At 45.6% G+C, this 25,497-nt stretch overlaps 6 protein-coding genes across 6 annotated transcripts; 3 read left to right on the plus strand and 3 right to left on the minus strand.

The window, feature by feature from the left end:
* The first annotated feature begins 356 nt into the window (after positions 1-356).
* On the plus strand, positions 357-2,235 carry K460DRAFT_325945 (FAD-binding domain-containing protein). Its single transcript, XM_040930612.1, has 3 exons — positions 357-928; positions 1,006-1,519; positions 1,575-2,235. The coding sequence occupies exons 1-3, from the start codon at positions 478-480 to the stop codon at positions 2,044-2,046; spliced, it is 1,437 nt and encodes a 478-aa protein (XP_040794795.1). The 5' UTR covers positions 357-477; the 3' UTR covers positions 2,047-2,235.
* A 573-nt stretch (positions 2,236-2,808) lies between these two features.
* Positions 2,809-4,782, plus strand: K460DRAFT_352056 (cytochrome P450; the record flags this gene model as incomplete). The annotated part of the gene is made up of 6 exons (XM_040931614.1): positions 2,809-2,820; positions 3,072-3,453; positions 3,525-3,760; positions 3,840-4,175; positions 4,245-4,634; positions 4,777-4,782. 6 exons carry the CDS (start codon positions 2,809-2,811, stop codon positions 4,780-4,782), a joined length of 1,362 nt encoding a protein of 453 aa, XP_040794796.1.
* A 187-nt stretch (positions 4,783-4,969) lies between these two features.
* On the minus strand, positions 4,970-12,950 carry K460DRAFT_374054 (uncharacterized protein; the record flags this gene model as incomplete). Its single annotated transcript, XM_040934638.1, has 9 exons — positions 4,970-6,205; positions 6,285-7,592; positions 7,639-10,290; positions 10,339-10,542; positions 10,591-11,190; positions 11,255-11,596; positions 11,651-12,268; positions 12,319-12,604; positions 12,664-12,950. The coding sequence occupies 9 exons, from the start codon at positions 12,948-12,950 to the stop codon at positions 4,970-4,972; spliced, it is 7,533 nt and encodes a 2,510-aa protein (XP_040794797.1).
* A 274-nt stretch (positions 12,951-13,224) lies between these two features.
* On the plus strand, positions 13,225-15,044 carry K460DRAFT_392341 (uncharacterized protein; the record flags this gene model as incomplete). Its single annotated transcript, XM_040935881.1, has 4 exons — positions 13,225-13,259; positions 13,408-13,425; positions 13,463-13,591; positions 13,661-15,044. The coding sequence occupies 4 exons, from the start codon at positions 13,225-13,227 to the stop codon at positions 15,042-15,044; spliced, it is 1,566 nt and encodes a 521-aa protein (XP_040794798.1).
* Positions 15,045-15,200: 156 nt separating this feature from the next.
* Positions 15,201-16,321, minus strand: K460DRAFT_402221 (amidohydrolase 2; the record flags this gene model as incomplete). Its single annotated transcript, XM_040936507.1, has 3 exons — positions 15,201-15,238; positions 15,288-16,202; positions 16,273-16,321. 3 exons carry the CDS (start codon positions 16,319-16,321, stop codon positions 15,201-15,203), a joined length of 1,002 nt encoding a protein of 333 aa, XP_040794799.1.
* Positions 16,322-16,620: 299 nt separating this feature from the next.
* K460DRAFT_425231 (P-loop containing nucleoside triphosphate hydrolase protein) lies at positions 16,621-20,215 on the minus strand. Its single transcript, XM_040938227.1, has 2 exons — positions 18,388-20,215; positions 16,621-18,329 (listed from the first exon to the last, which is right to left on the minus strand). Exons 1-2 carry the CDS (start codon positions 20,099-20,101, stop codon positions 16,642-16,644), a joined length of 3,402 nt encoding a protein of 1,133 aa, XP_040794800.1. The 5' UTR covers positions 20,102-20,215; the 3' UTR covers positions 16,621-16,641.
* Positions 20,216-25,497: the final 5,282 nt, after the last annotated feature.

The raw sequence follows: 25,497 nt of genomic DNA on the forward strand, positions 1-25,497 counted from the left end.
GACGCATCGGCAATGAAGGGCCAATCAAAACCCATCGGCGTTCAACACACTCTTGCATGCTGGATCAATATAACTGAATATCGTGCCCGTGTCGGTGGTCTGGTGTTGTTTTCAAAAGGAAAAACACGGTAATACCGGGATCGGCCGGTGCGGCCCGGTCTCGCATCTGTAAGCCTAGCACGGGCTTGTTACGGCCAAGACGTGGACATGTTCCCATATCCTGCAAGCCCTGTCTGGGTAGAGAATCTGATTGGCTGGGTCACTATTTTGCCTCATTGCCATGTGTCTTGGCTCGGGGTGACTGTAGCTGCCTTCCTGCCTTGTTTGCTGCCCCGCTCACCCCAACGACGCGGGCCATGTACTTCTCCACTTCTCTACATCTCCACTTCCCCGATCTTCGATTCACAGTAACCATTCTTTGACTCTACTCTCTCATCTCTTGCCTATTATCCGCTGACCTTCTGCTTCCTTCTTAACATGGCTATCACCGAGGCTATCAAAGCCTTGAAGATTGACTTTCCCAGCGATCAGTTGGTCCTTGGCGGCTCCGCAGAGTTCGACAAGCTAAACAGTTCCTATCTATCCTTACTGCAGAGCGAACTTGAGCCCGCCGCCATATTCCTGCCGCGAAGCAAAGATGAGGTGGCCAAGTTCGTGAGCGTCATCAAGCCGTTTGCGCTGAACAGCGACGCCCGCTTCGCTATCCGTGGCGCCGGCCAGCAGCCTGTGCCTGGCTGTTCGAACATCGCCGGCAACGGCATCACCATTGACTTGCGTTTCCTCACCGGTATCGAGCTGAAAGACGGTGTCGTCTCGATTGGAGCTGGCGAGCGTTGGGGGCCTGTCTACGAAAAGTTGTCCGAACAAGGCCTTGGCGTGACCGGCAGCCGGTCCGCTCTTGGAGGTATAGGAGGACTGGCGTTAGCAGGTAACTTGCCCCTTTCCCTCTGTATTCCTCTGCACTCACATCGTACTCGGCCTTGCTCACACGTGGTTGCCCTTTAGGCGGACTCTCCTTCTTTTCCTCACGAGAAGGCTTCATCTGTGATAATGTTGTCAACTACGAGCTTGTCCTGTCCACCGGCGACGTTGTCAACGCAAATGCCACCGAGAATGCTGATCTATGGAGGGCGCTACGAGGTGGAGGAAACAACTTTGGTATCGTCACACGATACGACCTCAAAACCTTCAAACAAGGACCCTTCTGGGGTGGTGCTGTCTTCTACTTTCCCCCAAGCTTTCCCGGCCAGGTGCAGGCGTATTGCGATGAGCTGAACAAGCCCGATGCCAGCAAGGAGACGCATATCATGGTCAGCCAGGGATTCAGTGGCGTTTTTGCAGATCTCGGCGGTCATTTCTGCATGAACCAACTCTACTACACGCGCGAAGTCGAGAAACCAGCAGTGCTGGAACCTTTCGGCAACGTCCAACCCCAGATCGATCCAATGAACTCGATGCGCATGTTGACGTTGAAGGATGCTGCCAACGAGCAAGCGCAACAGTCGTCAAATGGTGTCAGGTAGGCGCTCATGCGTTTCAGCCAGTTTCGGTCATACAATCTCACTCATCTGCAGGTGTGCTTATATGAACACGACAGTCAAGGCAGACGCTGCCACGCTCATCGCTGCCTCTGACATCTTCACGGCTGCTTTTCAACCGCTAAAGTCTCTTGAGGGCCTTACATGTGCTTTCACACTGCAGGCCTACCCTGTGTCGCTGCTGAAAAAGTGTGATAACAGCCTTGGATTAGACGCTGCAATCGGACCCCTTGTATCCATCTTGCTCCTAAATTGGTGGAAAAACAAGGTGGATGACGACCTCGTCATCAAATCGTTCAAGAACGTATTGGAAGAGATTGATAAGGATGCTGCTTCTCGGGGCACCGCTGTCCCTTACAAGTACATGAATTACGCATACGACTTCCAGGATCCTATCACCTCCTACGGCATCGAATTTCACAAAAAGCTGCGCGAGGTCAGCAAGACGTACGACGCAGAGGGTCTTTTCCAAAAGGGACTCCCTGGTGGATTTAAGCTTTTTTTGTGACGAAGGCCCAAAGGGTTAGCTAGGAGGCTTCAAGTGATATAGTCCGGCATACTATGAACAACTAGCTGAAACGTAGTATCTAATAGTGCACACTTCTTGTAGTAATTAAAACCTATTCTCCGACACATATAACGAGATATTCAGTTGCCTTAGACGCGGGCTACGAAAAGGCCCGCACACTAATTTACCAAAATGTTACTATCTTTACCTAGCGACAGCAGCCCAAGAATAAAGTAGTATATAATAATATGGTTTAGTTATTGCATATATAGCTTCGATAGTTTTAAGAGAGTTATTGTAGGGTGCGGCTTTTTTTGCAGGCCGCGTGCCTTATTAATGCGGTATAACCGCCTCGGGGACCAACGCACCAATGTAATCATAGCTATGAAATTCCTCAATGTAGTACAGGGTCCCCGTGGTATGGCACAGCCGGTAATTATCTGCTGATCTTTGTACTCCCCGCAAAGCCCTGTAAGACCCCCTATCGAGGACTTACGCCGTGTCTGTTTCAGCCCGGGAAACGATATCCAAAAAGAGAAGAGATTATTAGTAGATATGTGTTGGGATATTAGCACGACACGAGATTAGGCTCTCGGCTAAATAATAACCTAGCGTGCAATTATGTAGCATAGCCCAAGTCATAGCGATTATCTATATTAGAGGTCTAGTCGCCTAAGACTATGTTCTTTATATTGGAGTGCAGTGTTCTTGACGCAGATTAGACTTCCCGCAATCGAGACTCTGCTACGATTTAGTAGCAAAATGCCTGTCTTGGTACAAGCATTTGTTACATTACTTCTTCTCGTAGTTCTACGGTCTCATAGCCGAGTTTTCCTTTGGAGGAATGATAACACCCCGTTCTGGAAGACGCAGCCTGTAGTTGGGATTCGTGGCTCGAGGTCTTGTTGGCTGTGGGCGAGATTGAAATCGGTCCAGTACACGAGCACTTGGACATCTGAAGGATATGCAAAGGCAAGTCACACGGAACTCATGTATCTTCTGTCAAACTCTAAAATAACTCTTAGTACTGCAAGGCCAACATCCCCTTTATCGTCCCTACCCTGGAGTCTGGACCTACTGTGGTGCTGCCACAGCAACAGATCAAAGCCGTCTATGGATTGCCAGAAGACGTCTTGGGTGTACATCGAGTGCAAGATGAGACCATGCAGCTGCATTGGGTTTTCCCGGACGCTCATCTCCTCGCCGAAAGACTGCAATTTAACGTCATCCGCAACCAACTCACGCAGAATATCCCCAAAATCATTCCGCGCGTTGCAGCCGAAATCGATTTCGGCTTCTCACGAAGCTGGGGCAATGACACCGGGTGGAAGGAGGTTCGAGTTTGGACCTCCACGTTACGTATCGTCGCAGGCGCAGCAAATGGAGTTTTTTGTGGCCCGCCGCTATGTGCGTTAATATTCATGCTACCTAAGCATCCACTTTGACTCCTTTGCTGACTTGTTTGAATTCCACCTTAGGCCGCGATATTGTCTTCTTGGACAGGATGAAAGACCACGCTATGACCATCTTCGCAGGCGCCCTCGTTCTCAACTGTTTTCCAAAGTCCCTGTTTCCCGTATTTGGGCCTGTACTTTCCTTGGTTTCTGGTTTTATGGAAAAAAGGGCAATGGAGAAAAGTATGCCAGTTGTCGAGAAGCGATTAGTGCAGACTGCGCGATGGAAATCAGAGCCTGCTTGTGAATGGGCACCTCCTGTACGAATCTCTACTGACTTTCTCCAGCACATACATGCGTATTCTACTTCTGTGATAAAAGGCTAACGCCTTGGTGTAGGACGACGCCCTCCAATGGATCATAGATGAATGCTACACAAGCAAGAACCCGGACGCGCAGCTGCACCCCAAGCGTGTGTCCCAGCGTTTACTATTCGTCAACGATGTTTCCATGTTAACGACGGCATACACGGCCCAGAACTTCATCCTAGACATTTTCAGTACGGATCCTTCACTAGGCTATGTGGACATTTTACGCCAAGAATGCAAAAATGCGCTAAGTGAATCGAATGGGAAGTGGAGCCCCGAGGCTGTGAAAAAGCTCCGACTTGTGGACTCTGCGATACGAGAGTCCATGAGGATGAATCCTTTTGGGACGCTGACGCTCCCACGAGAGGTAGGTGTGAAGTGCATCAACCTGGGCTTTTGTAAGGACGTTGCTGACAGCGCGCGTGTTACTGCATAGGTCGTGCATCCAGGGGGCATCAGAGTAGACAACTGGGACGTGTGCATTCCAAATCATACGCGCATCGCACTACCAACTGAAGCCATCCATTACGACAATAGCATCTATTCAGACGCACATCGCTACGACCCATTCCGCTTTGCGCACTTAGAGGACTATGAGAGTTCCCAGGTTAAGTCGACCGTTACGCTTGACGATAGTTTTCTGGCCTTTGGCGTTCCAGGGAGATGGGCTTGTCCGGGTCGTTTCTTTGCTCTGCTGGAGTTGAAGATATTTGTTGCAAACATGCTTTTGGACTATGAGATTGGGTATCTAAAGAAGAGACCGAGTCCGATTTATCTACTGTGGGCGAGGTATCCGCCGGATGTTAGAATATGGATAAGAAGAAGAGTAGGTAAAGAAAGAGGGGATAACTCTTTAAGCTAGGTTTGAAATTATACTCTAATATATTAATAAGCCTTTTGTATTATATTATAAGTACTATTTAAAATAGTATTTAAGTACTATAGTTCAACATACTACTAAAACGTAGTATTAATAGTATACCCTAGTTAAGCAACTCGACAACCGTTTCTCCTATATATATAATATAATATCTAGTTGCTTTAGATGCGGGCTATAAAAAAGCCCGCATACCAATATATTGTACGCCCTGTATGCTACTTTATGTATTTCTTATCCATAGAATTATTTCCTAACCCGTCTAACCAACACTACACACAGTATTAGAGCCCAGGTTGGAAAGCAGAAATAATCCTCAAAGTCTGACACTCCCTAGTATTACCATCTGACAGAGCTACACTACTGTAGCCAGCCTGGCGTAAACTTTTGCGCCAGAATATCTCACTAGCTAGCACGTGCTGGCGTCCATCCTCAAAGAGCCACCAGCCTTCGAGCAAACCGAAGACGATATCGAACCAGAATATGTTCTCGGTGAACTCCACGAGCGAGAGGAGTCCATCTGGACGCAACATTGTCCGGATATTGGTTGTGCATGTAACCAGGTTACGTGTCGCATGCACACAGTTGGTTGAGAAAATGAAATTGTACTTGCCAACATACTGTGCTGCAGGCGCTTTCTCCACGTCAAGGACAGCGAACTCCATCCCAAAAGTACCAGCAAATGTCTTTCGAGCCGCTGCGACAAGTGAGCCTGAGATGTCTGAGAACGTGTACGAGAACGGAATGTTGTAGCTTTTCAGCATGTCGACAATAGGGCGTGTTGTCCCACCCAAGCCACCACCGATCTCGAGGATCCGGATCTGTTGTCCCGGGGGTATGTCTTTGCAAAGGTGAAAGACGAAGTCGCTCAGTTGTTTTGAAGCCGCGTTGAACATGGGGCCGTACGTGTAGACTTCCGAGAGCAGTGCCCGGTTTTCTTGGAACAGAATACGCAGGAAGTCGACATCGCCGGTCAGGACACCAGCAAGCCTAGAGCCAGCTAGGTTAAGTAGCTTATGCTCGCTCTCGTGTTGAGGAAAGCGGGCAAGTATTTCCCGGTACAGTGATTGTGACGGGGTTGCATCCACAGGAGTGGCGGTTCGAAGGCGAACGCCAGCTTCAATGCTGATGAGAGATGCATCCTCGAGGATATGATACAACTGTAGAATGAGCTTGCCATGAAGAGACATATGCCTTATCTCAGAAACAGGCTGTCTGGGTGCGAAGGATCCAAGAGGGGCTCCCAGCTCAGCGAACGCCTCGACAACGTAGGATAACACGAGGCGTCGTTGGAGAGGATAGACCTGGCTCCAGAAGCCGTGAAAGGCCGATTTTTTCAGATATTCCACAGTCTCTAGACGCACATTTTCAAATACTTCCCTCGCCCGCGGGAGCTCAGCGGCGTGAACCTGGGAGCTACTCTTCGGTGGCGGAAGTACTTTTGTAGCTGTGTTGGACGTGTTTATCTTTTCTAGAAATTTGTCGACAGCATCGACCACAAGTTTTCCCGTTGTTTTGATCTGCCATAGTTGTTTGTTAGCCACTTCATTCTCTTTAATGTTTTCCCGCGCCATTAAATGGAAGTTTGTAGGGACCCACCAGTGGCATATTCATGCATGAAAAATGATCGCCCTCTGTTGGTTGGCATTCGCAGTCACCGAGTAACTTATCCCAACCTTTTGGGTCGAACGAAGTCCGCGTTCCCGTTAGCCAGTCGCGGTTAATACCAGTCTTTGTTCCAGATTGCGAACTCTGGTCCGAAGCCTCTTTAACCTTTTCGCTTAGTTGCTCGAAAAGCCCGCGTGCAGACCAAATAATATACGTGTGCGATGGACGCTGAGCGGGCGTGAGGGGTTTTGGGTCATAGGAGCTTGCAGCCTGAACGCATCCCGTAATATGCTGCTTCTGGCCAAGAGGCATGGGCGTGTCCGGTCCGCCACCGCGTGTCGGGATTCCCACAAAAATGCCAGTCTCCTCCAGGACTTCCAAGGTGAGTGGGGGAAGCCCTTCCATTTTCTTCGGACATGGGCTGTCAATTAACAGGACACCCTCAACCTTCTCCCCAAGTTGCACAAGCTGACGAGTCGTCTCATAAGAGTATATACCGCCAATTGACCAACCGCCGAGGAAGTATGGACCCCGGGGCTTGGTGGCACGAATGGCCGCGACAAACACTGAGCAGATTTCTTCGATAGTACACGTATACTCTGAAGGACGGCTTAGAAACGGCGATTCCAAAGCATAGACAGGGAGGCGGGAGGGCAATTGCGGTAAGTGTATGTAAGCAGCTGCGGAGCCGGCTCCGTCTGCGATCAAGAAGAGCGGAGGGAGTGGAGAGTGGGAATATCCTTGTAGAAGTACCACGTTGCTTGAGTAATCTTCTGGTCTGAACTTTGATTTGGTGGACCCTTTAAGTGCAGCTCTAGGCGAGGCCTCTGGCGGAGGATCAGCTGGCTTTGACTTCACACTTGGTTTCCCTAGCTCTTTCCTCAAAGCTGACATCGTAGGATAGTCCGAGAATATAGAAGCAGCAAGCTGCTCTCCAGTCTCCGCAGCGACCACCCCAAGGACTGCGATAGTCATCAGAGAGTCTACACCCAGGTCCGAAAAATCAGTGTTGGGATCGATTTCATCGGCCGGAATGCCAGATTCCTTTGCAATGGCTGCAAGGATGATTTCTACAATGTCAGCCGTTGACGAATCGTCCGCCCGGCCCTCTTCTTCAGATGTTGCTGAAGAAATACTGGTATATTCTGTCTGGTCACTGCTTGTGGACTCGTCATCCAAGCTTTTATGTGGCGTAGTGGCGTCATTGACTGATGCCTGGAAGTACTCGCGCAGCTGAGCGACCGTTTCACACTGAGAAAATAGTGTTACGGGAAGAATGAGTTGCATCTCTTCCTTGAGCTTTGTACCAATAGATAGCGTCGTCGGAAAGCTCTTCTAGGCGCACGCCAACCTCTTTGGCGATGAGCTGGAGAATACTCGAAAATATATCAGAACTAATCGGTACCTGCTGGGCCTTTTCTCGAGGCATGCGTCGTTGCTTCGGTTTTCCAGAGGTCTTGGAACTATCAGTAACCGTATTGGCGGGACTACTGGAGGCGTTTTGGGAGATTGATCTGATGTTGCGAGACTGTGCATTGCTCACAGTCGCTTGACCGGATAGGTTTCGGCTGCCGGGTAAAACTTTGTGAAGATTTTCCTTCCTTACTTCGTGAAACTTTAGTCCAGTTGCCACAGCTACGACCCTATCACCCTCAAACAGTGAGGCGTCGCCTAAGAACAGACCGGGACTGTCTCCTGACTGCATCCGAACATGACATGTATACTCCTGCTCAGAGGATAAGCTTTTGGCTATCCGTAGACTCTCCCAGCCGGTAGACAAAAAGACAAGGTCAGGAGGGGTTGATGTACTACCATTCAAAACGAACCCCGGAACCTGCGCAATGGTGTCGATCCAGCAAGGGTCGCAGGTAAATGTGGTATCAGAAGGGGTCTTTCTGAATTGGACCTTGGCGACAGCCTCCTTGATCTTGCCATTCATAGCGAATTCTTTGATACCCTTGTAACCTTCGGGATACTCAACAATATCAGAGAAGATTTTGTAGACCATCTCACCACGGAGTCTATCGGTATTTCCTCCATTAGTTGCGTCGGTCAGCTGAGAGACGCGGTCCGAGACAAGGTAACTATTGCGCTGCCACGAGCGAGCCCAGAGTAACCCATCTCCAAACTCAACCGAGCAACGGGCGTGACTCTGAGAAAGGGAGTTGAGTTGGGCGCTGACGGCGACCTGTACTGCGTCGGAGTCTGCCGATTTGGTTGCAGACACCCTTACGACGTAATCGTCGGCACCATTGTGGAGAACTAGCGGGCGAAAGATTTCGAAGTCACGAACATCCATAGCAGGGACCTGCTTGGATGGATATATCTTGGACCATATGTATTTTGCAGCCGTCAGCGCCATTTCAGTGTACACTGCGCTAGGGCAGAGCCCAATTCCATTAACGAAGTGACCCTGAATTAGATCATAAATACCAGGCTTCTTCAGCTCAGATACAAATTTCACTGAGACTGTCCCATTCTTGAAACTCTCAGACTCAACTTGCTGGAGACATGTAGTCGAAAACGTTGATGGGACCGAAAGGGGTTGTGGCGCAACCTCTCGAGGCTGGGGACATTTATGATGGTTCTTTTCCAGAGCCCAGGTGCCCTCGTACTGGAGCCAGTAGTTCTTCAAGTCGAAGGCATATGTTGGAAGGTCTATGAGCCTGAGTGACTTTCTGTATTGCCGGTGATATGCCTGCCAATTGATCTGGGCACCACTTGTATATGCTTGAGCAATAACCTTGCTTATTGTCTTCCAGCAGTCCTCCTTTGACCCCCTGAGACTGGGGGATACGATGGCTTGCGGGTCTTCTAGTGTTGCCCGTATTACAGGAGCACAAGTGGAATCAGGTCCATGTTCAATCCAGATCCCATGTGGATAGGCGACGCTTGCTGTTCGAACTGCGTCGAGGAAATTTACTGGTTCCCTAGTCTGACGTACTAGGTAAGTTGCTGAGAAAGTTCCAGGACACTGAACGATACTGCCCAAAAGTGTGGATGCCACCGGAATCTGGGGATTGTGGAACCGAACTCCATTGGCTGCATTCCCAAAGTCATCAAGTAAGGGGTCCATCTGTGCAGAGTGAAATGCGTATGGAACATCCAATTTCGTGGTATTGGTCTTCGCTTTATCACACGCAGTCTTGAGTAGTTCCAATGAGGCAATGGGAAGGCCAACAACCGTAGACTCAGGTCCGTTGATACACGAGATTTGGCAGAGCCTGTCTGGAAGCACGGAGCCTATGATATCGGTCACACGTTCCTTGTTGGCATTGATGACGACCATTGCATGACTACTCTTCGTGCAAGACTTTTCCATAAGGCGGGCGCGTGTACCGACGAGGAAGAACGTATCGGCAAGGGAAAGGACACCAGCAACGCACAATGCGGCGTACTCTCCAATACTGTGACCAATCACTAGATCTGGCTTGATTCCCCAGGACATCCAAAGTTGGGCGAGTGCTAACTCTAGGGATAACAAACCGCAGTGTACTTTGATTATGGGCGCCGTTTTAGTGTCCATACTGATGTTGGTGATGATATCGATAAAGGAAGGGAACCCGAGGTTAATACACAGATTGTCGTGCTCCAGTACAGTTCTGCGGAAGCTCGGGGATGTCTCAAAAAGTTGCTTCCCCATTCCCGCATGCTGTGATCCCTGTCCAGCAAAGTTGAATATAATAGGTCTCCTTTCTGCAGTTTGAGATTTGCTGTCTGCAGATATATCGTTGGCAAGAGCCGCAACGAGTTCTTCCATGTTAGCAACGACATATGACGAGCGGAGGGGGTGATGCATCCTGTGAGATGACGTGGTATATGCAACATCTTGAATTTCGTCGGAATGTGTGAGAAGGTGTTCATGGAGACGCTTCCGGTTTTCTTTCACAGAGTACGAGGTTTTAGCGGATAAGGTGACAACGTGGTACGAGCGTGGGTCAAGGCCATGCACCTCGCGGCGTGGAGGTTCTTCGACGACCAAACATGTGTTGCCTCCCTAAGAAAAATTAACTTTCGATTGGGTTATCACAAAGGAAATACTCACTGAAGCATTGAAGTTGTTTATCCACACTCTTCTCTTCCCATCCTGACCAGGCGAGAACTTCTCGATTGATCGAGCAATGCGAATGTTCTTAGCCTCTAGTGATGGGAATTTGGTATTGACACGAGTTTTAATTCCTGCATGTGGGGGAATTATACCCTCGCGAAACATGAGCATAGCTTTGATGGTCGATGTGACGCCAGCGGCCTGTTCAAGATTAGCCAAGATAACAGAGGTTGAGTCTGGATCACCTACACCTTCACCATGACCAACATTAGCTTTGACTGCCCCAATATAGAGAGGGTTATCCACGGCGCGATTGAGACCGAATGTTGAAATTACGCTCTCCATCTCAATCGTATCGCCTGCTTGTGTACCTGTGCCGTGCATTTCAACATAAGATATTGCTTGGGGTGGCAACGCCGCTTCCTTGAGAACTTTATCAAAAAGCTTTTTCTGGGATGGAGTGTGGGGAAGAGTAATCGAGGAGGCGTAGGCGGAATGGTTTGTAGCCACGCTGCGGACAACACCTCTAACATTGTCACCAGCGGCGATAGCATCAGAGAGCCGTTTCAGAACAACGACACCTACTGCATCGCCGCGGCAGTAGCCATCCGCGCTATCGTCGAAAGTCTTGCTAGAGCCAGTTGGGGAAAGAAATCCACCTCGACTAAGGCCGGCATAGAGGTTCGGCCCGGTCATTACATTCGCACCACCCGCAACAGCAGTGTTGCACTTGCCCGATAATATAGATTGGCAGGCGAGATCGATTGCTGCTGCACTCGAGGAGCAGGCGGTGTCCAATGAGAATGAAGGGCCTTCCCATTTAAAATGGTAATTCAATCGACCAGGAGCCTGCACAAGAAGTTGGTCTAAAGTTAGCGTATGTCTCACAGACAGCCTCTACATGTATACGTACGAATGCGCGGAGGCCACCAGTCACATAGTAGACATCAATGTCCTGGCTACTGTTGTACTCGCGATAGTCGTCAGCTGTAACGCCAATGAATGTTCCAACATTGGCAGACTCGGAGGATCCGTCATGAACGTAGCCGGCTGACTCCAATGCCTCATACGTGACCATTAATAGCTGACGTTGCACAGGGTCCGTCTGAGCGGCCTCTCGAGGCGACATGTTGAAAAGACGGGTGTCAAACATGCCAGGCTGGTCGATGAAGCACCCAAAAGCGGACAACGTGCTGTTCTTAATCTTTCCCGATGGGTCGCAATGTGTAGCGGCGTCAAATCGATCTCTGGGTATCTAAAAGTACATTTTAAGCTTGAATTCGAGCTGACTAGGGTTGTACGGTCTTACCTGTTTATGGACATCTCTTCCAGTCTCAATAACCTTCCAGAAGTCATCGAGGCTATTCCCACCTGGGAAACGTCCGGACATGCCGATGACGGCGATGGTCTCCTTATTGTATGCCTCATCATGCGATAGATCGTTGGATTTGTCTTTAGCGATAGCAACTTTGACATCATTGTTTGAAAGAGCCTGTTGAATACTCTTTGAGATACCACAGGGGCCGAACGGTATGATTGTAACATCGAGGCCCTTCAAGGCGGGCACAAGCTTTTGTACTATCAGGTCCAGATGCAATGGAAGCTGCAACACGTCCTCGATGACCAAGTGTAGGCACTCCCTCAGCGTTTTCGCTTGATATGCCACTCCCGAGCTTGTTGATAACACTCTAGATTTCGAACGTAGGGGTTCATCTAAGAATGGTGAAAATCCTAGTATCTTGATGAAATCGGGAGAGCTTAGGTGCTTTGCGTGATATGCGGCTGTAATTCCCAGTTTGCTGGACACATGGGGAGCTAGCTCAGTGCTATGTTCGATAAGTAAGGCCATAACGGATGGCGGTCCACTGATAGTGATGGAACGATCCCCGATGGCGCTGATGTAGACTTGTCTGTGTCGGGGTAGCGCCTTACCGGTCAGCAAAATACCACAGATAATGTTATATAATCAAGACCTACGTGCACGTTGTTGAAGTTATCAAGGGTACGTTGCAGCTTCTCGATGTTCATTTTACCAACTACCAGAGTCCAGTCTTGCGAACCGGGTTCGATCTCAGTGGAACGTTGCTGGGCTGCATTCCCCAGGCGTAAAGCGATGCATACAATTTCTGGTCCCATCTGGACTAGGTGGGTCACGGATCTAGCTACCGCGGCAGCAGTAGCTGGGATGAGTCCGGTACATAACCCAAGCAGATACTGGTGAGTAGTAACATTATCCAGGAACGTAGGGTCTTGTTCCGAGTGACTGTTACGGGAAGACTATGGTCAGCACCATATCGACATGGTCATGGTGGTTTAGCTTACAGTATAAGCGACCCAAATTGCGCGATACACAGCAGAACGCTTAAAATGATGGTACTCTTGTCAGAAGTTTGAGAGTAATAATCTGCAAGTTCGAGAGCAGTCTGGAAGGAGGCCACATCGGCATCCCCGATGACCAAATCCCCGGCATAAGGACGAAGCGCATCGCAGCTATTGCGGAGAAAGGTCTGTAACAATACAGAGGTTCGAGAGCGGTTGTAGAGCTCCTTGACTGAGTCTACTGGTGAGAATGTCTGATCCCCAAACACTAGTAGGTCGGTTGACGACATGGCTGAAATGAAGTGGGTAGAAGTGCTTCGCTGTAAAGAAATTCGCCAAGAAAGTAAGTCTGGTAGGCTATACGAGGTAAAACGAGGTCAATGTACGTCGATTGAACGAACTAGTAGCTATATTCAATGGGTCTAATATTAACAAGACAATGGCGTATATATACTTCGATTCATGTGTAGACAAGCAAGTCATGCCTATGGGTTTGAGTCGTAAGCTGTTACCCAGCGCAACACGCTGCAAACCCCAACGTAATCGATAGGAATTTTCAAACCAATGTCACGTAGAGATAATCCATTAGCAGGTGTTGGGTAAGCTCGTGTAGTAAACCCCGTATATGCCTCAATATAGGCAAAACTTGTGCCGCTGATAAGTACTGAGGCTAAATGTTTTACGGGCCAGCAATATCGAATAATCAGGGTAGTCTGTAGTACAGTTTGCGCGATTTTTGTTTTGAAGGATCTTTCGGACACCGCAGTAAGTGCTCATCAAACGCCTGCCTTATCTCCTGCAGTTGGCATCCTTTACCAATACGTTTCTTGGCGCTGGATGACCAACGCTCGATCCCAAGCCTAAGCCCCGCATCTCCAACACGCCCCGGCTTTGAGGCCACCTACTACTCAAATAATGTCGCAAGCTTCTTGTAAAGCTTTCAGTATCTTGCTCTAGATATCCTGATAGCAGAATTAGATACTGCTTCTCTCTATCACAGGCTACCTATTATCGGGGCCATGGCGAAAGATTTGCTAGAACAGTCCGCAAGCCAACCAAGTCTCCCCGAGAGACCCCCATCGCCACCACAACCAATCCCAGCCAAGAATGAAGAGGGCGATAGACTACAGGCAGTCTCGGTGGAGGCTACTCAATCGACAACCACATCACTCGACTATCCCAAGTTCTGGATAGCCACCGTCCTTGCTGGACTGGCGGTAATATGTGTCTTTGCTGCTAACTTGTCCTATCTCTATGGCTCGCTTTACCAACAGACCGCTCGGTCTCAGGCCCTTCATATTCTCATGGTTGACTTTGACAACAATGGTTCAGTCGCCCAGGCCATGGTTGCGGGCTACCAGCACCTTATCTCGCCAGCCTTCCCAACGTTTATTCTTCGCGATGCGGCTGAGTTCAAATCCCTAGATGACCTTGTTGGTCTAGTAAGGGAAGAGAAGTATTGGGCGGCCATTTACGTCACCTCGGGAGCATCGCAAAGGCTGTCGGCAGCCATTGCCGGCAATTTATCTGACTACAATCCCAACACCGCTCTAGTATATGTCTGGAATCAGATCCGATATCCTGCTACCACCGGTGCTGTCGTTATGCCATCGCTCCTCCAACTCATTAGCGCAACCCAAACCACATACCACAAGGCGAATGCAAAGCATGACCTTGGAGTACTTTCGACGGTGGCGAGCGGGCAGGCTTCAGCTTCAGCTGTCCAGGCCTTTCTGAATCCTGTGGGCGCCACCCCGATCAACATCCGTCCGGCGGCCCAAGTCACCAAAAATCTCTACAACACAGTCTCTCTAGCCGTACCCATCGTCCAAACCTTCTTCTTTATCGTCGCTTTCAACGGCATCTGCGAAAGTTTCGCGCTCTACACGCGCTCCTCAGCGAAAGTGTCCGGGACTATTAGGTTTTTGGTTGGCGGTATATACTCTTGTTTCGCGGCTCTTGGAACTACTGGCTATATCTGGGCGTTTCGTGAAGACTGGGCCATACCAGGCCAGGTCTTTGTTGAAACATGGATGCTGCTGTGGTTCATGAAGCACATCTACTATTTAATATGGGATTGTGCTACGGCTTTTCTGCCTATGCCAGCCATGCCGTTCATCATCGTCACATTCCTCTTTCTCAGCATCACGAGCGCAAACAGCCCTTTTGAAGTCACGCCAGGCTTCTACCGGTGGAGCCAAAGCCTACCGGCGTTTGAGACGCTGCAGATGCTATGGAACGTTTGGTCTGGCAGCTCCGTACATGTCTATCAGGCCATTCCTATTCTCTTTGCCTGGTGGCTTGTTTGGATGGTCTTGGCCACTCTTGGATTTATCAGGAGGCGGCGCCTGGCTAGCAAAGACATTTCACTAGCAGTTCATTGATGGATGGAACGTTGTCTGAGGTATCCGGCTGTTATGCCAGCTGACAAGAGAGAGAGAGAGAGAGAATAGCAATAACTATAGCAACTCGATAAGATCATTGTTTGCATTCCACTTTGAGTACGAGATGTTGAATCAGTGCTGAGGGTACAGAATGCTTTAGGAATTGACATCTACTTTGAATAAGCTCATCGCAGCTTGTTGTGTTAGATAACAGCTAAAACGAGATACCATGTCATAACTAACACGTCGGCTTCTTCACACTTCCGAATCGTGGAAACAGCTTCTGCGCATTCTGATGCGTTATATCTCTTCTAACTGTGTGATTCAGTTCTAAGCGGTCGAAAATAGCCACCTGCTCCTCGATTGATCGCGTAGAAATGAATGGGTAGTCACTTCCATACAGTATACGTTCTGGGTCCGCAAAGCGCAGAAGAAGCTCCAGGGGAAATTCATATGATGTAAGCGCCAAATCGTAGTAAAACTGATGCGCCTGTTGAAGGAACTCCGTCGCGCTCTGGTTCGTGAGCCCAATGTCCCCGAGAAGGTTGGCAGCGCGAGTAGCAATGTAAGGTAATGTGCCACCACCGTGGGATAGTATGATTCTCACATTTGGGTATCTGCGTAGGGTACCGCTTGTGATTAGATCCGCTGCTGTTCTCGTGGTTTCATGTGGGAAGTCGATGACAGATGGATTGAGGAAGGCGTTTACAGTCGTTTGGTTCATGTTTTGAATAGGGTGGATAAAGACGACTGCGGCTCGTTTGTCGAGCTCAGCCCATATGGACTGGAAGCGCGGACTGCCGAGATATATTTCATCGTAGCTGGTAAACAGCACGACGCCATCGGCACTTAGTTCATCAAACGCATATTTGATCTCAGCGAGTGCGGCAGCGGTGTCGGTGAGGGGTGGTACTGAGGCGAAGAACCCGAATTGTGATGGGTGCATGTCGTGGAGAGTTGCGGAGTATTGGTTCACTCCGCGAGCGATTTTCGCAGCTAACTGAGGGTCGGGAATGATGGAGAAGGCTGGCGCACTAAGGGATACAATGGCGGCTCCTATGCCATTCTGTTCCATGACTGATAGACTCGAGTTTACCGACCAGGCAGGCATTGCTAGTCCTGGAGGCAACTGAATGCCTTTAGTGATATTATTGAAGACTGTGTAGAGAGGTACGTTAGAATGTGTTTCCAGCCTCTGTAGGGTAGGTCGCAAGATAGCGGGACTTACCATCGAGCCAGATCAAAGGTAGTATGTGGTGATGCGTGTCAATCCTCATAGCGAGGTTACCTTTTTAGCGATAAATTGACAAAGTTGCTCGATCTACTAAAATAGTGCTCTAGAGTTAGAGCAGATTGCCTTAAAATTGAAGTTATGTAGTGTAATATATAGTTGCACTACGAGTTAGGTGTTACTAATAATAGATATCTACATGCACAGCCCCTCTTCCGCTACCTTAACTAGTATATCCCGCTCTCCTGTAGACCCTAGCATATCCCAGAAAAGACCTCTCTTTGAGATAAGTTCTAGCGGCGTACCGAGCCTAGAATCATTAGCATTATCACAGACTAGGGTAGGAACGAAAGGAAAAAGATATACTTACTCCTTAACTTCTCCGTTCCCCAAAACGAGGACTTGATCAAAGAAGCCCCCCACGACTCCTCTTAGCCGATGACATATAGCCACTACCGTGCGGCCACGAAACTGCTCGCCCATGATGACTTGCATACGGGCTTCGGTCGCGCTATCCACGCTCGCCGTGGACTCATCTAGCAGCATTATCCGGGAGGGTCGCACTAGCGCACGCGCAAGCGACAAGATCTGGCGCTGGCCATGGCTTAGATTCGCACCATGCGGGTGAATTGCAGTTCCGAGGCGAAGCAACTGGTTTGTGGCGGCAGACGGCGATGTGGATATATTGCTGCAAGCGTCCAATGCACTTTGCAGCTCCGCGTCGCTGTGAGAGCTGAAGGGATCGAGGTTCTCGCGTATCGAGCCTTCGAAAAGGATCGCATCTTGCGGGATCATGGTCACCAGGTCTCTGCGTAATGTCTCCAGGCCTATGTCCTGGATTGAGATATCATCGATAGTGATGGTGCCCTTAGACAGTTGTGTGAAGCGAAGGAGGGAGAGAGCGAGGGTCGACTTGCCACTACCAGTACGGCCTACAACGGCAATACGGGTGCCGGGTCGGATAGAAAGTGTGAGGTCCGACAGGATAGGCGGCCCGGCTTCTGTATATCTGGCCGTGACGTTGTGGAAATCTATTTTACCCGTAGATGGCGGTAACACTAGTTCGGAGCCAAGAGGCAACCTTTTCGCATCTTCAGGAGCAATGTGTGCGTATTCGGACACACGTTGAAAACTATTCATCTCCACCTCCAACTCGTTCATGTTCCGTACCAAGGTCAAGATCGTCTGGCTTAATCCGATGGCATTTGTCAAGGAAAAGCCTACCAGGCCTGGTGAGACACCGGAGTTCGATTTCCAGAGCGCTACAGCTCCCGCTGCCATACTCACAGCGGCGGCACAAAGATCAGACCGGACGGAGACCCATCGGTTGAGGTTGTACTGAGCTTCGCATGCACGTGTTCGCTCTGCGACGTAGGATGCTAGCATAGACTGGAAGATACCCGGGTGGGCAGTGCGTGCCCTGATAATGCTTAGACCGGCCAGCGTATCCCCGAAGTGCGTGACTATCGGTGAGTAGCTCACAGCACATAGTCTCTTAACACCAACCTGTGCTCGAGTGTACGCCTCACCAACTGCGAAACCAAGACCGCAGATTGCGGCCGCTGGGGCGGCAAATATTGGCAAAATTGATGCTACGCCCAGTATGCGAAGAAAGAAGCGGAGGCCGTTGTCTAGAGTTTGCCGAAGCCAGTCGACAAGGACAGTGTCCAGTGATTGCGTGTCTAGCCCGAAACGGTTCAAACATCTGCCGATGGGATTGAAGGTGTAAAAAGAGAGGGGAGCATGCAGAAGTGAGGAAAGCATACTAGCGTGAAGCGAGCGGGCGGCACGCCAAGCACCGACTTGGTAAATGATATTGTTAGTGAACTGCAAAGTCAGGAAGATTAAAACGGTTCCACAATATATGGCGAGGTAAAAGTTCGGACGGTGGCCAGAGGAAGTTGCTACTGCGGCGTTATCCTCCTTGGGCGACGACGAAGTCCAGATTGATAGCCAGTAGGTAATGGAGAAGAATGCTATTTGAACAATCAAGGCGCTCAGAATGGCGAGGAAGGCGTGTCGCTTCCCTCCGAAAAGAACAAGGTATTTCCAAACTACAGTTTAGCGTGTTAAGGTTGAGAGAAAACTGGGACAGATTTGTGGGAGTCTTACCCAATGTGCGTGGAATGCGGCCCTCTGCTGTCGCTTCCTTCTGGATCTTCTGTGGGGAGCCTTGAAGTACAGACGTATTGTCCGATGTGACATGATCCAACTCTTGACCCTCTTCTGGAATTGCCATAATATGCGAAGCTGGATCCTCATCGCTTCCCGTCTCCTCCAATGATACCTTAGCAGGTATCCTAAGTTGCTGCGCTGCTTCAACAATCTCTGACACAGCCCCATGTTGCATTGTGACGACCAGGCTTGCGTCCTGGATGGCTGCTGGTAAATGGGTAACCAGAATGACGGTTCTTCCTGCTAGCAAACCTGACCGGAAGCACCTCTCGTATACGAAATTTGTCGTATGTGTGTCCAGAGCCGAAAATACGTCATCTAGCAAGAGTGTCTCGGTGCACGAGTATACAGCTCTTGCAAGACTAATGCGCTGTCGTTGTCCACCAGAGAGACTAGATCCCCGTTCGCCAACGTGTGTCTCGTCACCAGACGGGAAGGTGCGGAAATCAGGGAGCAGAGCACATGCATCGATAACAGCATCGTACCTAGCCTTGTTGAAATGACTGTAGAAAAGGATATTTTGACGAATGCTGTCGTTTTGCAGCCAGGCAGTCTGCGGTACGTACGAGACATCGGAGGGACAGCTCGCGGATCCGGCTACAAGCACAGTCTCGCCAAGCAGCGAGAGCAAGAGGGCAGACTTGCCGCTTCCGGTGTGGCCAGTTACAACGTTAAGCGACTTCTCTCGGAAAGCGATGGATAAATTCTGCAACTTAAAAACGGCGACTGGTGTCGGGTGGAACGTGGCGTTGTTGAACATGGGTGGGCCTGCCGGATGACGCTTTAGCTCAACGGCGGACTCTAAAAAGCGATCGACGCGACGTAGAGACTCCATTCCCTGGGCAGCCCAGCGGCTAACATTAGCCAGCCATACAAATTGAGACCGGAGCGTCTCCACAATTGTGAGTGAAGTAAAGGCTTCGGGCGCACGTAGGGGCTGGTTTGTGAACAGCACAAAGACAGAAAACATAACCAAAAGGGTGGAGAGTGGGAGAAGGTCCCCGGCCATGGAAATAACCGCAGAATGGAAATTACGCTTCCAGAGACGCTCCTGCTCTATCGCTCGAATGTCGTTCACTTTCTTCTCAACAGCTCTCTCCCAACCAAGATATTTGACCGTGCGGATTGATTGAAGGAACTCGGAAATTGTGGAAAGACGGGAGTCAGTCGCACGCAGAACGGTCTGTTGGATGCGGGACATGCGTTGTGATAGAAGAGCTGGGAGGGGAGTAAGTAGGATCAGAGTCAGAACGCCGATTAAAGAGGGCCAGCCGAGGAGGTGGTAGAGGAACGTCATCGCAATCAATGTCGAGAGCGTGCCAGCCGTGGCAACGTAGAATATATCTCTCGCAGAATCGATAGCGTCGACGTTGTAGGAAACCAATGTAACCAGATCCGGTCGGTTTAATGTCTCGGTTCCCTTTTCCACATAATTGTTATGCGCTGAGAATTGATAGGATCTTAGTGCTGCTCGATAAATTTCTTGAATAAGTAGCATATCAACTCGCACCAACAGCCGCGTGCTAGTAAATATGTACTGTTGGTAGGAAATTAATCGCGCCATTAGCCCACCAAAAAGTAGAGCTACCCAAAGAAAGGGGTGCATAATGGAATTACTGGGATTTTCTAGGAACCCGAGTAGGTGGTACATGGCATATGGGGCAATGTATTTGGTAATGCTAGTAGCTAGTAACTAGAATATTATAACTTTAATATTGCTTTTTAGTACCCTGTATAGGGTAATGAAAGTGTTGCCGCATTTTAGCTATTTAGTTATTATTCTTTCTAACTAGAGTAGTAGAGAGTTATAGTTTAGTAGTAGCGGTAAGTTGTTTATACAGAAGTCGCGGCAACAACTTCTGAAAATAAAGTAAGTAAGCTATTTGTAGGAGCAATAGTATAAAAACTAGAAATATATTTTTTCTAGTAAAGTATATATTAAGTTCTTATTTTTATTATTTTTAACTGTTAAGTCCTTTCTCGAATGCGGGCGGGGTTTAATAAATATAATAAATGCAGTAGCAGCTTTAAAAAATAGCTTTACACTATCTATTATAGAAAATATAGGTAGTAGCATAAGTAATATTAAGGGTAACAAGACTTAGAGGGCGGATAGCGTAGTAGCTACAATAGCTAAGAAGTTTAAATAATAGTAATATTAATTCCGAGCTAGGCTATTGCTACAGATAAAGCGTACGACAGCAAGGGCTAATATATATAAGAGTATAGCAGAATCTGCTAGCAAAGTAATTGTAAATATAATAATAGAAAGAAATAAAGTAATAGCTAGGCATATTAGCTGCAAAAAGGTGTATCCTAGTAGAGTAAAATTGCTTAACTTTAGTTCTAGGCTCCGAACTAGGGCCTTGTACAAGTTTCTATTTTAGTTTTTTAAGTATTTATTTTGCTATAGTAATACAATTAAAACTAGAACAGAAATTAAAATGCATGCAACTTGGATATAACTCTTAGCAATAAAATTAACTATATAATAGGCGCAACTTTGCTAAATAATCCTTTAAGGGTTTAGTATAATAAATAGTCTGTAGAATTATAGGACAGGATTTACTTCTGCTGCAGGCCTATATATATTGGGTTGTCTACTTTTGCTGTTAATTCTTGAAAATTCTAGTCTGTGCATTATATTCTAAAAATATTTTTAATAGTAAAAGTATGCTAGCTAATAGCAAAAGTATGCTAGCTAATAGCAAAAGTATACTAGCTAACAGCAAAAGTATACTAGCTAATAGTAAAAGTATGCTAGCTAATAGCAAAAGTATGCTAGCTGACAGCAAAAGTATACTAGCTAATAGTAAAAGTATGCTAGCCGACAGCAAAAGTATGCTAGCTAATAGTAAAAGTATGCTAGCTAATAGTAAAAGTATACTAGCTGATAGCAAAAGTATGCCAGCTAACTTATATAAAATAATAGAATATAATAGGTTTCGTTTTAACCTGCACGTGTGTTTAAATTTAACGTATATATAGCCTGCGCTTATATTAGAGAACCGGCTAATTTTAGGATAAAGCAAATACCTAGAAATAGCTGGGCACCTAATATTAGCGTAGTATTACTAATAAATATAAATATTCTATTTCTAATAATACTGGAATTAACTAGACGGGTGTATAGCATAAATACATTTAGACAATAGTAATATAATATTGTACTATAAGCTAGCTCCTTTCCGCCTTAGTTGTCTTTTATTTGGGAATTTTCTACTGCTACGCTCTTTTTTATCTAAGAATTTTTTACTTCTATGCTTTCTGCTACAATTTCAAAGTTACGTTGTGTGTCTGCTATAGGTAAAAGTAAATCTACTAGATCCTACTCTTAAAAACTTGCTGCGTTTACTAACTCTAATAATAACTTTTTAGGTAGCTGCTTTTCCTATATATAACTTACTAAGAGAAGCTCTATTGCGTTTGCTATATTACTTACGCTATTGTTATAAGTTGCAAGTATATTTATTTATTTTTGTAGTTAGCGCATTAGTCTTCTCTTAATAAAGGAATTTGGTACTCTGCCCTGTAGAAGTAGCCTAAATATTTTAACTTTAAACTTATTTTTGAGTATAGTCTATTTCTTGCTATAGTCTAAGTACTAGTTCTATAATTTAAACTTGGCTTTTGTATTATTAGTTGCTACTACTATATTGTCCTGCCTATATACTTCGCTAAATAGCTGTTCCTTTGCTATAGTAGCAACCCCCTACCTTTAAGTACTTGTTAACTTAACTTTTTTTTAAAGTAGACTTTTTAAACGCTTGTATTCTATATACAATATTGCTATTATTTAATAATGCCTAATATTCCTAATAATATTGGCTGTTTTGCTTTGTTTAATAGTTGCAAGTAAGTAGCAAAAATAATTTACTTTTGTACAAGTAAGGGTAGCAGACTTTTAGAGTTAATTTGTTTTCTGCGTTGCTACTATACTCTTATCCTGCTTTTTTTAATTGCTTTTTCCTGCGGTGTCTAAATAAGCTGCACTACTATTATCCTAGAATAGCACTCTAGCAATAATATTTGCAAATAATTGTTTCCTATTACGACTCAGCTCTTTCTATATTTCTAGTATTGCTTTTTAATTCTATAAGCATTTGTATGTCGCAATAGTATTAGTATAGTTAATTATTTTAGCAACTTTCTTTACTTTTATGCTTTTAAGTTGTTTAGCAAAGTTGCAGTATCGCTCTTTGCCTATTGTGTATATTATTTTAGTTTTTTTTGCTACTTTAAGGTTTTGCGTATTTACAACTGTTTCTAGTAATTTAATATTAAACTGCTTTTTTAAGCATTAATTAACTTGTTGAGTTGTTGCTTCTTTGCAAAGCTGCAGTTGCTTGGGTGCTTAGGCTAGCTTGTTTGATTTTTGCTAACTACTTTTATCTACTAAAGTAATAGCTTTATTAGGATAATTATAGATATAGTTAATAAATTATATAAGTTGTTATTTAGGCACGCATTAGTAAATCTATTTAAGTGCTATATTAGGCGTGCATGCAATAAAGGCCTGTATTAGTTTAACTATGCCAGAAATAACTTTAAAAAACAGTTTGTTAGACTTAACGCGCGCAAAAATATTTTGCACTAGTATAGTAATATTACTTTTATTTTTAATTGCGTTGGGCAATAACTTTAAGTTAAAGGGGACTATAGCTACGGCCTGCGCGGTGTTTTGTTTGTAATAAACTAAGTAGTATTTTTTAGGTTGTAATTTTTGCTAGTATAATTAGTAAATTAGGGACTGCCGGCCCGCTTGCAACCCTAATTTAATATAGGTAAGTGTATATTATTTAGTACCCTAGGTGGGTTAAAATTAACGCGCCTAAAATTGTCGACTTCTATTTATCTCTTCTATTATTACCTGTTTATTACTATTTATATACTACTACTGTTACTGCTTTTATTATTATTAATGTTAGCTATATTACTATTCTAATGCTACTTTAAGGTGAATAAAACCTACTGCATCCTAATTTGTTTAGTGCACGAATGTGCTATTTTCCTAAATAGTGTGCAGAAGTACTTTAATAAGTATTATAGTAATAATATTGCCCTATTTAAACGCGTATAACTGCAGAAGGAAATTAATAAGCTTTGTAATACTTTTTTACTAAAAACAGGATACGCGGAATTTTAGTTTGCTAATCCTAATAGCAGCCCTTTTTTTGAGATACTATATTTTGGGTTATACCTAGCTTAAATATGCAATATATGTAATTATATTTGCAGCAGGAAAAGTGCTAAGAAAACTATAATAGAATACTTCTATACTTACTAGATTTTTATACGCAAATATACGCGTAAACTTTTTAAACATGCTTAGTATAAGTAATTTGGGTTTTGCTAGCGATACTTTGTTGGAGTTAATAGAGAGGCAGGGGGTCTTAATATACTACGCTACTTTAAAGTAGTTCTATTTTTTATAGCTATGCGCACAATATTTTTGTTTATAAACTAAAATAATACTTATACTACAAAACTAACTGAGTATATTATACCTATAAGCAATAGGGGGCAGACTTTCTACTTTAATAAATGTGATCCCGACAACGTGTTTTTAATTTAATACTTATAGGCTTAGTTAGATATAGCAACGCAATAGGCACACAAAGAGTATTAGGAATAGCTAGCTAGTATACTATACGGCGTAGGTGTATAGACAAACCTGTAGCTTGCATACACACGATTCTTGGAAGTATTACTAGAGAAATAGAAAGAAGTTTTGGGCTATACAGCTATTCTAAAGCGGGACTAGGAGCTAGTACTATACTATTTCTACTGTACTATAAAAAGTATAGTGCGGACTTAGCAGAACTTAACTGCAAAAATAAGCTAATATGTTTGCATTAGAGTAATGCAAGAGGATATAAACGACGTTCTATTACTACTACTAGAGACTTATTAGAACTTTGCTATGCAATATGCAGTGCCTCTTTAGAAGATTTTTATTTTCTTTTATTGTATTTTTGTGTAGGGGCGAAAGAGCCCTGAGTAACTACGACTTTTGCTATATTAGATAGATGCCTAGAGTTGCGTTGCTAAATATATAGACAAATTAGAAAATAACTACTTTACTGTAGAGGCAAAATATATAAAAACGAGCTTGGATTTAGGCAAATAGGTTTGCTATGCCTTTTAGCTCTCCTTTGTTGAGCAGACATATATAAAAAACGAATTTAAACTTGTATTTGTAGTTCCTGTTGCTTTTTTTGTAGTTAGCTCTGCTTTAAAAGGTATATAAGAAGTATACAACTTTGCAATAGATATTTCTGCACTTAAGAAAATAGTATAGCTTGCTGCTATACAGAAATACTAAGAGCAGTTTGTCAGCCTAGCTTAAGAGGCTAATACTAGGGACACAGATACTGCAATTACGCACTTTAAAGTATTATTTTTACTAGACGAATAAATAAGCATAGCGCAAAAGGGACAGATATAAGAAGAAGCAAATTATTTTATTGCTACTTAGTTTAAAGGGTGGGTGCACGACTACTTTACTACTAAGTTTTCTATACCTATAAACTAGCTTATTAACACGGCTTGCTACTTTAGTTGTTTTTGCTATAGCGAGAATTTTAACATATTTGTGCACTAGGATGGGGATAATATTACTGTGCAAGGGATACAGACATTTATATTTAAATTTTTATTTATAGTTTATAATAAATATAAATATGTATTTACATTGCTTTGCAAGCTAGCCTTTGTATTAGATTGTAGTAAATTGCCTGCTATTTTTTGGGACGATATTATTAAGGACTTAACAAATAATACTATAGGGTTTAGTATATTTGCTCTTAAAACACTAGCTTTTTTTTACAGGGCAGACTTTGCACAAAGGCAATTCTTTAATAGTAATAGACAAGGCTATAAGGTGCTTATTAACAACCTAAGTAACACTTATTAAGTTTAATATTATTGTAATTTAGTGCAAGAGTTCTTTACTATGCTACTTACTCTTGTTTATTTGACTAGCGGCTAACCTGCTTAAGGTACTAAATTGCTTAGTATTTACTACAAAAACCTAGCTAATAGTAT

This window comes from Cucurbitaria berberidis (assembly GCF_010015615.1).
Source record: "Cucurbitaria berberidis CBS 394.84 unplaced genomic scaffold K460scaffold_1, whole genome shotgun sequence".
Lineage (NCBI taxonomy): Eukaryota > Fungi > Ascomycota > Dothideomycetes > Pleosporales > Cucurbitariaceae > Cucurbitaria > Cucurbitaria berberidis.

Coding starts and splice junctions, on each gene's coding strand:
- K460DRAFT_325945 (XM_040930612.1), top strand. CDS start 478: ATGGCTATCACCGAGGCTATCAAAGCCTTGAAGATTGACTTTCCCAGC. Junction 929..1,005: donor AGGAGGACTGGCGTTAGCAG/GTAACTTGCCCC, acceptor GTTGCCCTTTAG/GCGGACTCTCCTTCTTTTCC. Junction 1,520..1,574: donor CAGTCGTCAAATGGTGTCAG/GTAGGCGCTCAT, acceptor ACTCATCTGCAG/GTGTGCTTATATGAACACGA.
- K460DRAFT_425231 (XM_040938227.1), bottom strand. CDS start 20,101: ATGTACCACCTACTCGGGTTCCTAGAAAATCCCAGTAATTCCATTATG. Junction 18,330..18,387: donor CCGCATTCCACGCACATTGG/GTAAGACTCCCA, acceptor GCTAAACTGTAG/TTTGGAAATACCTTGTTCTT.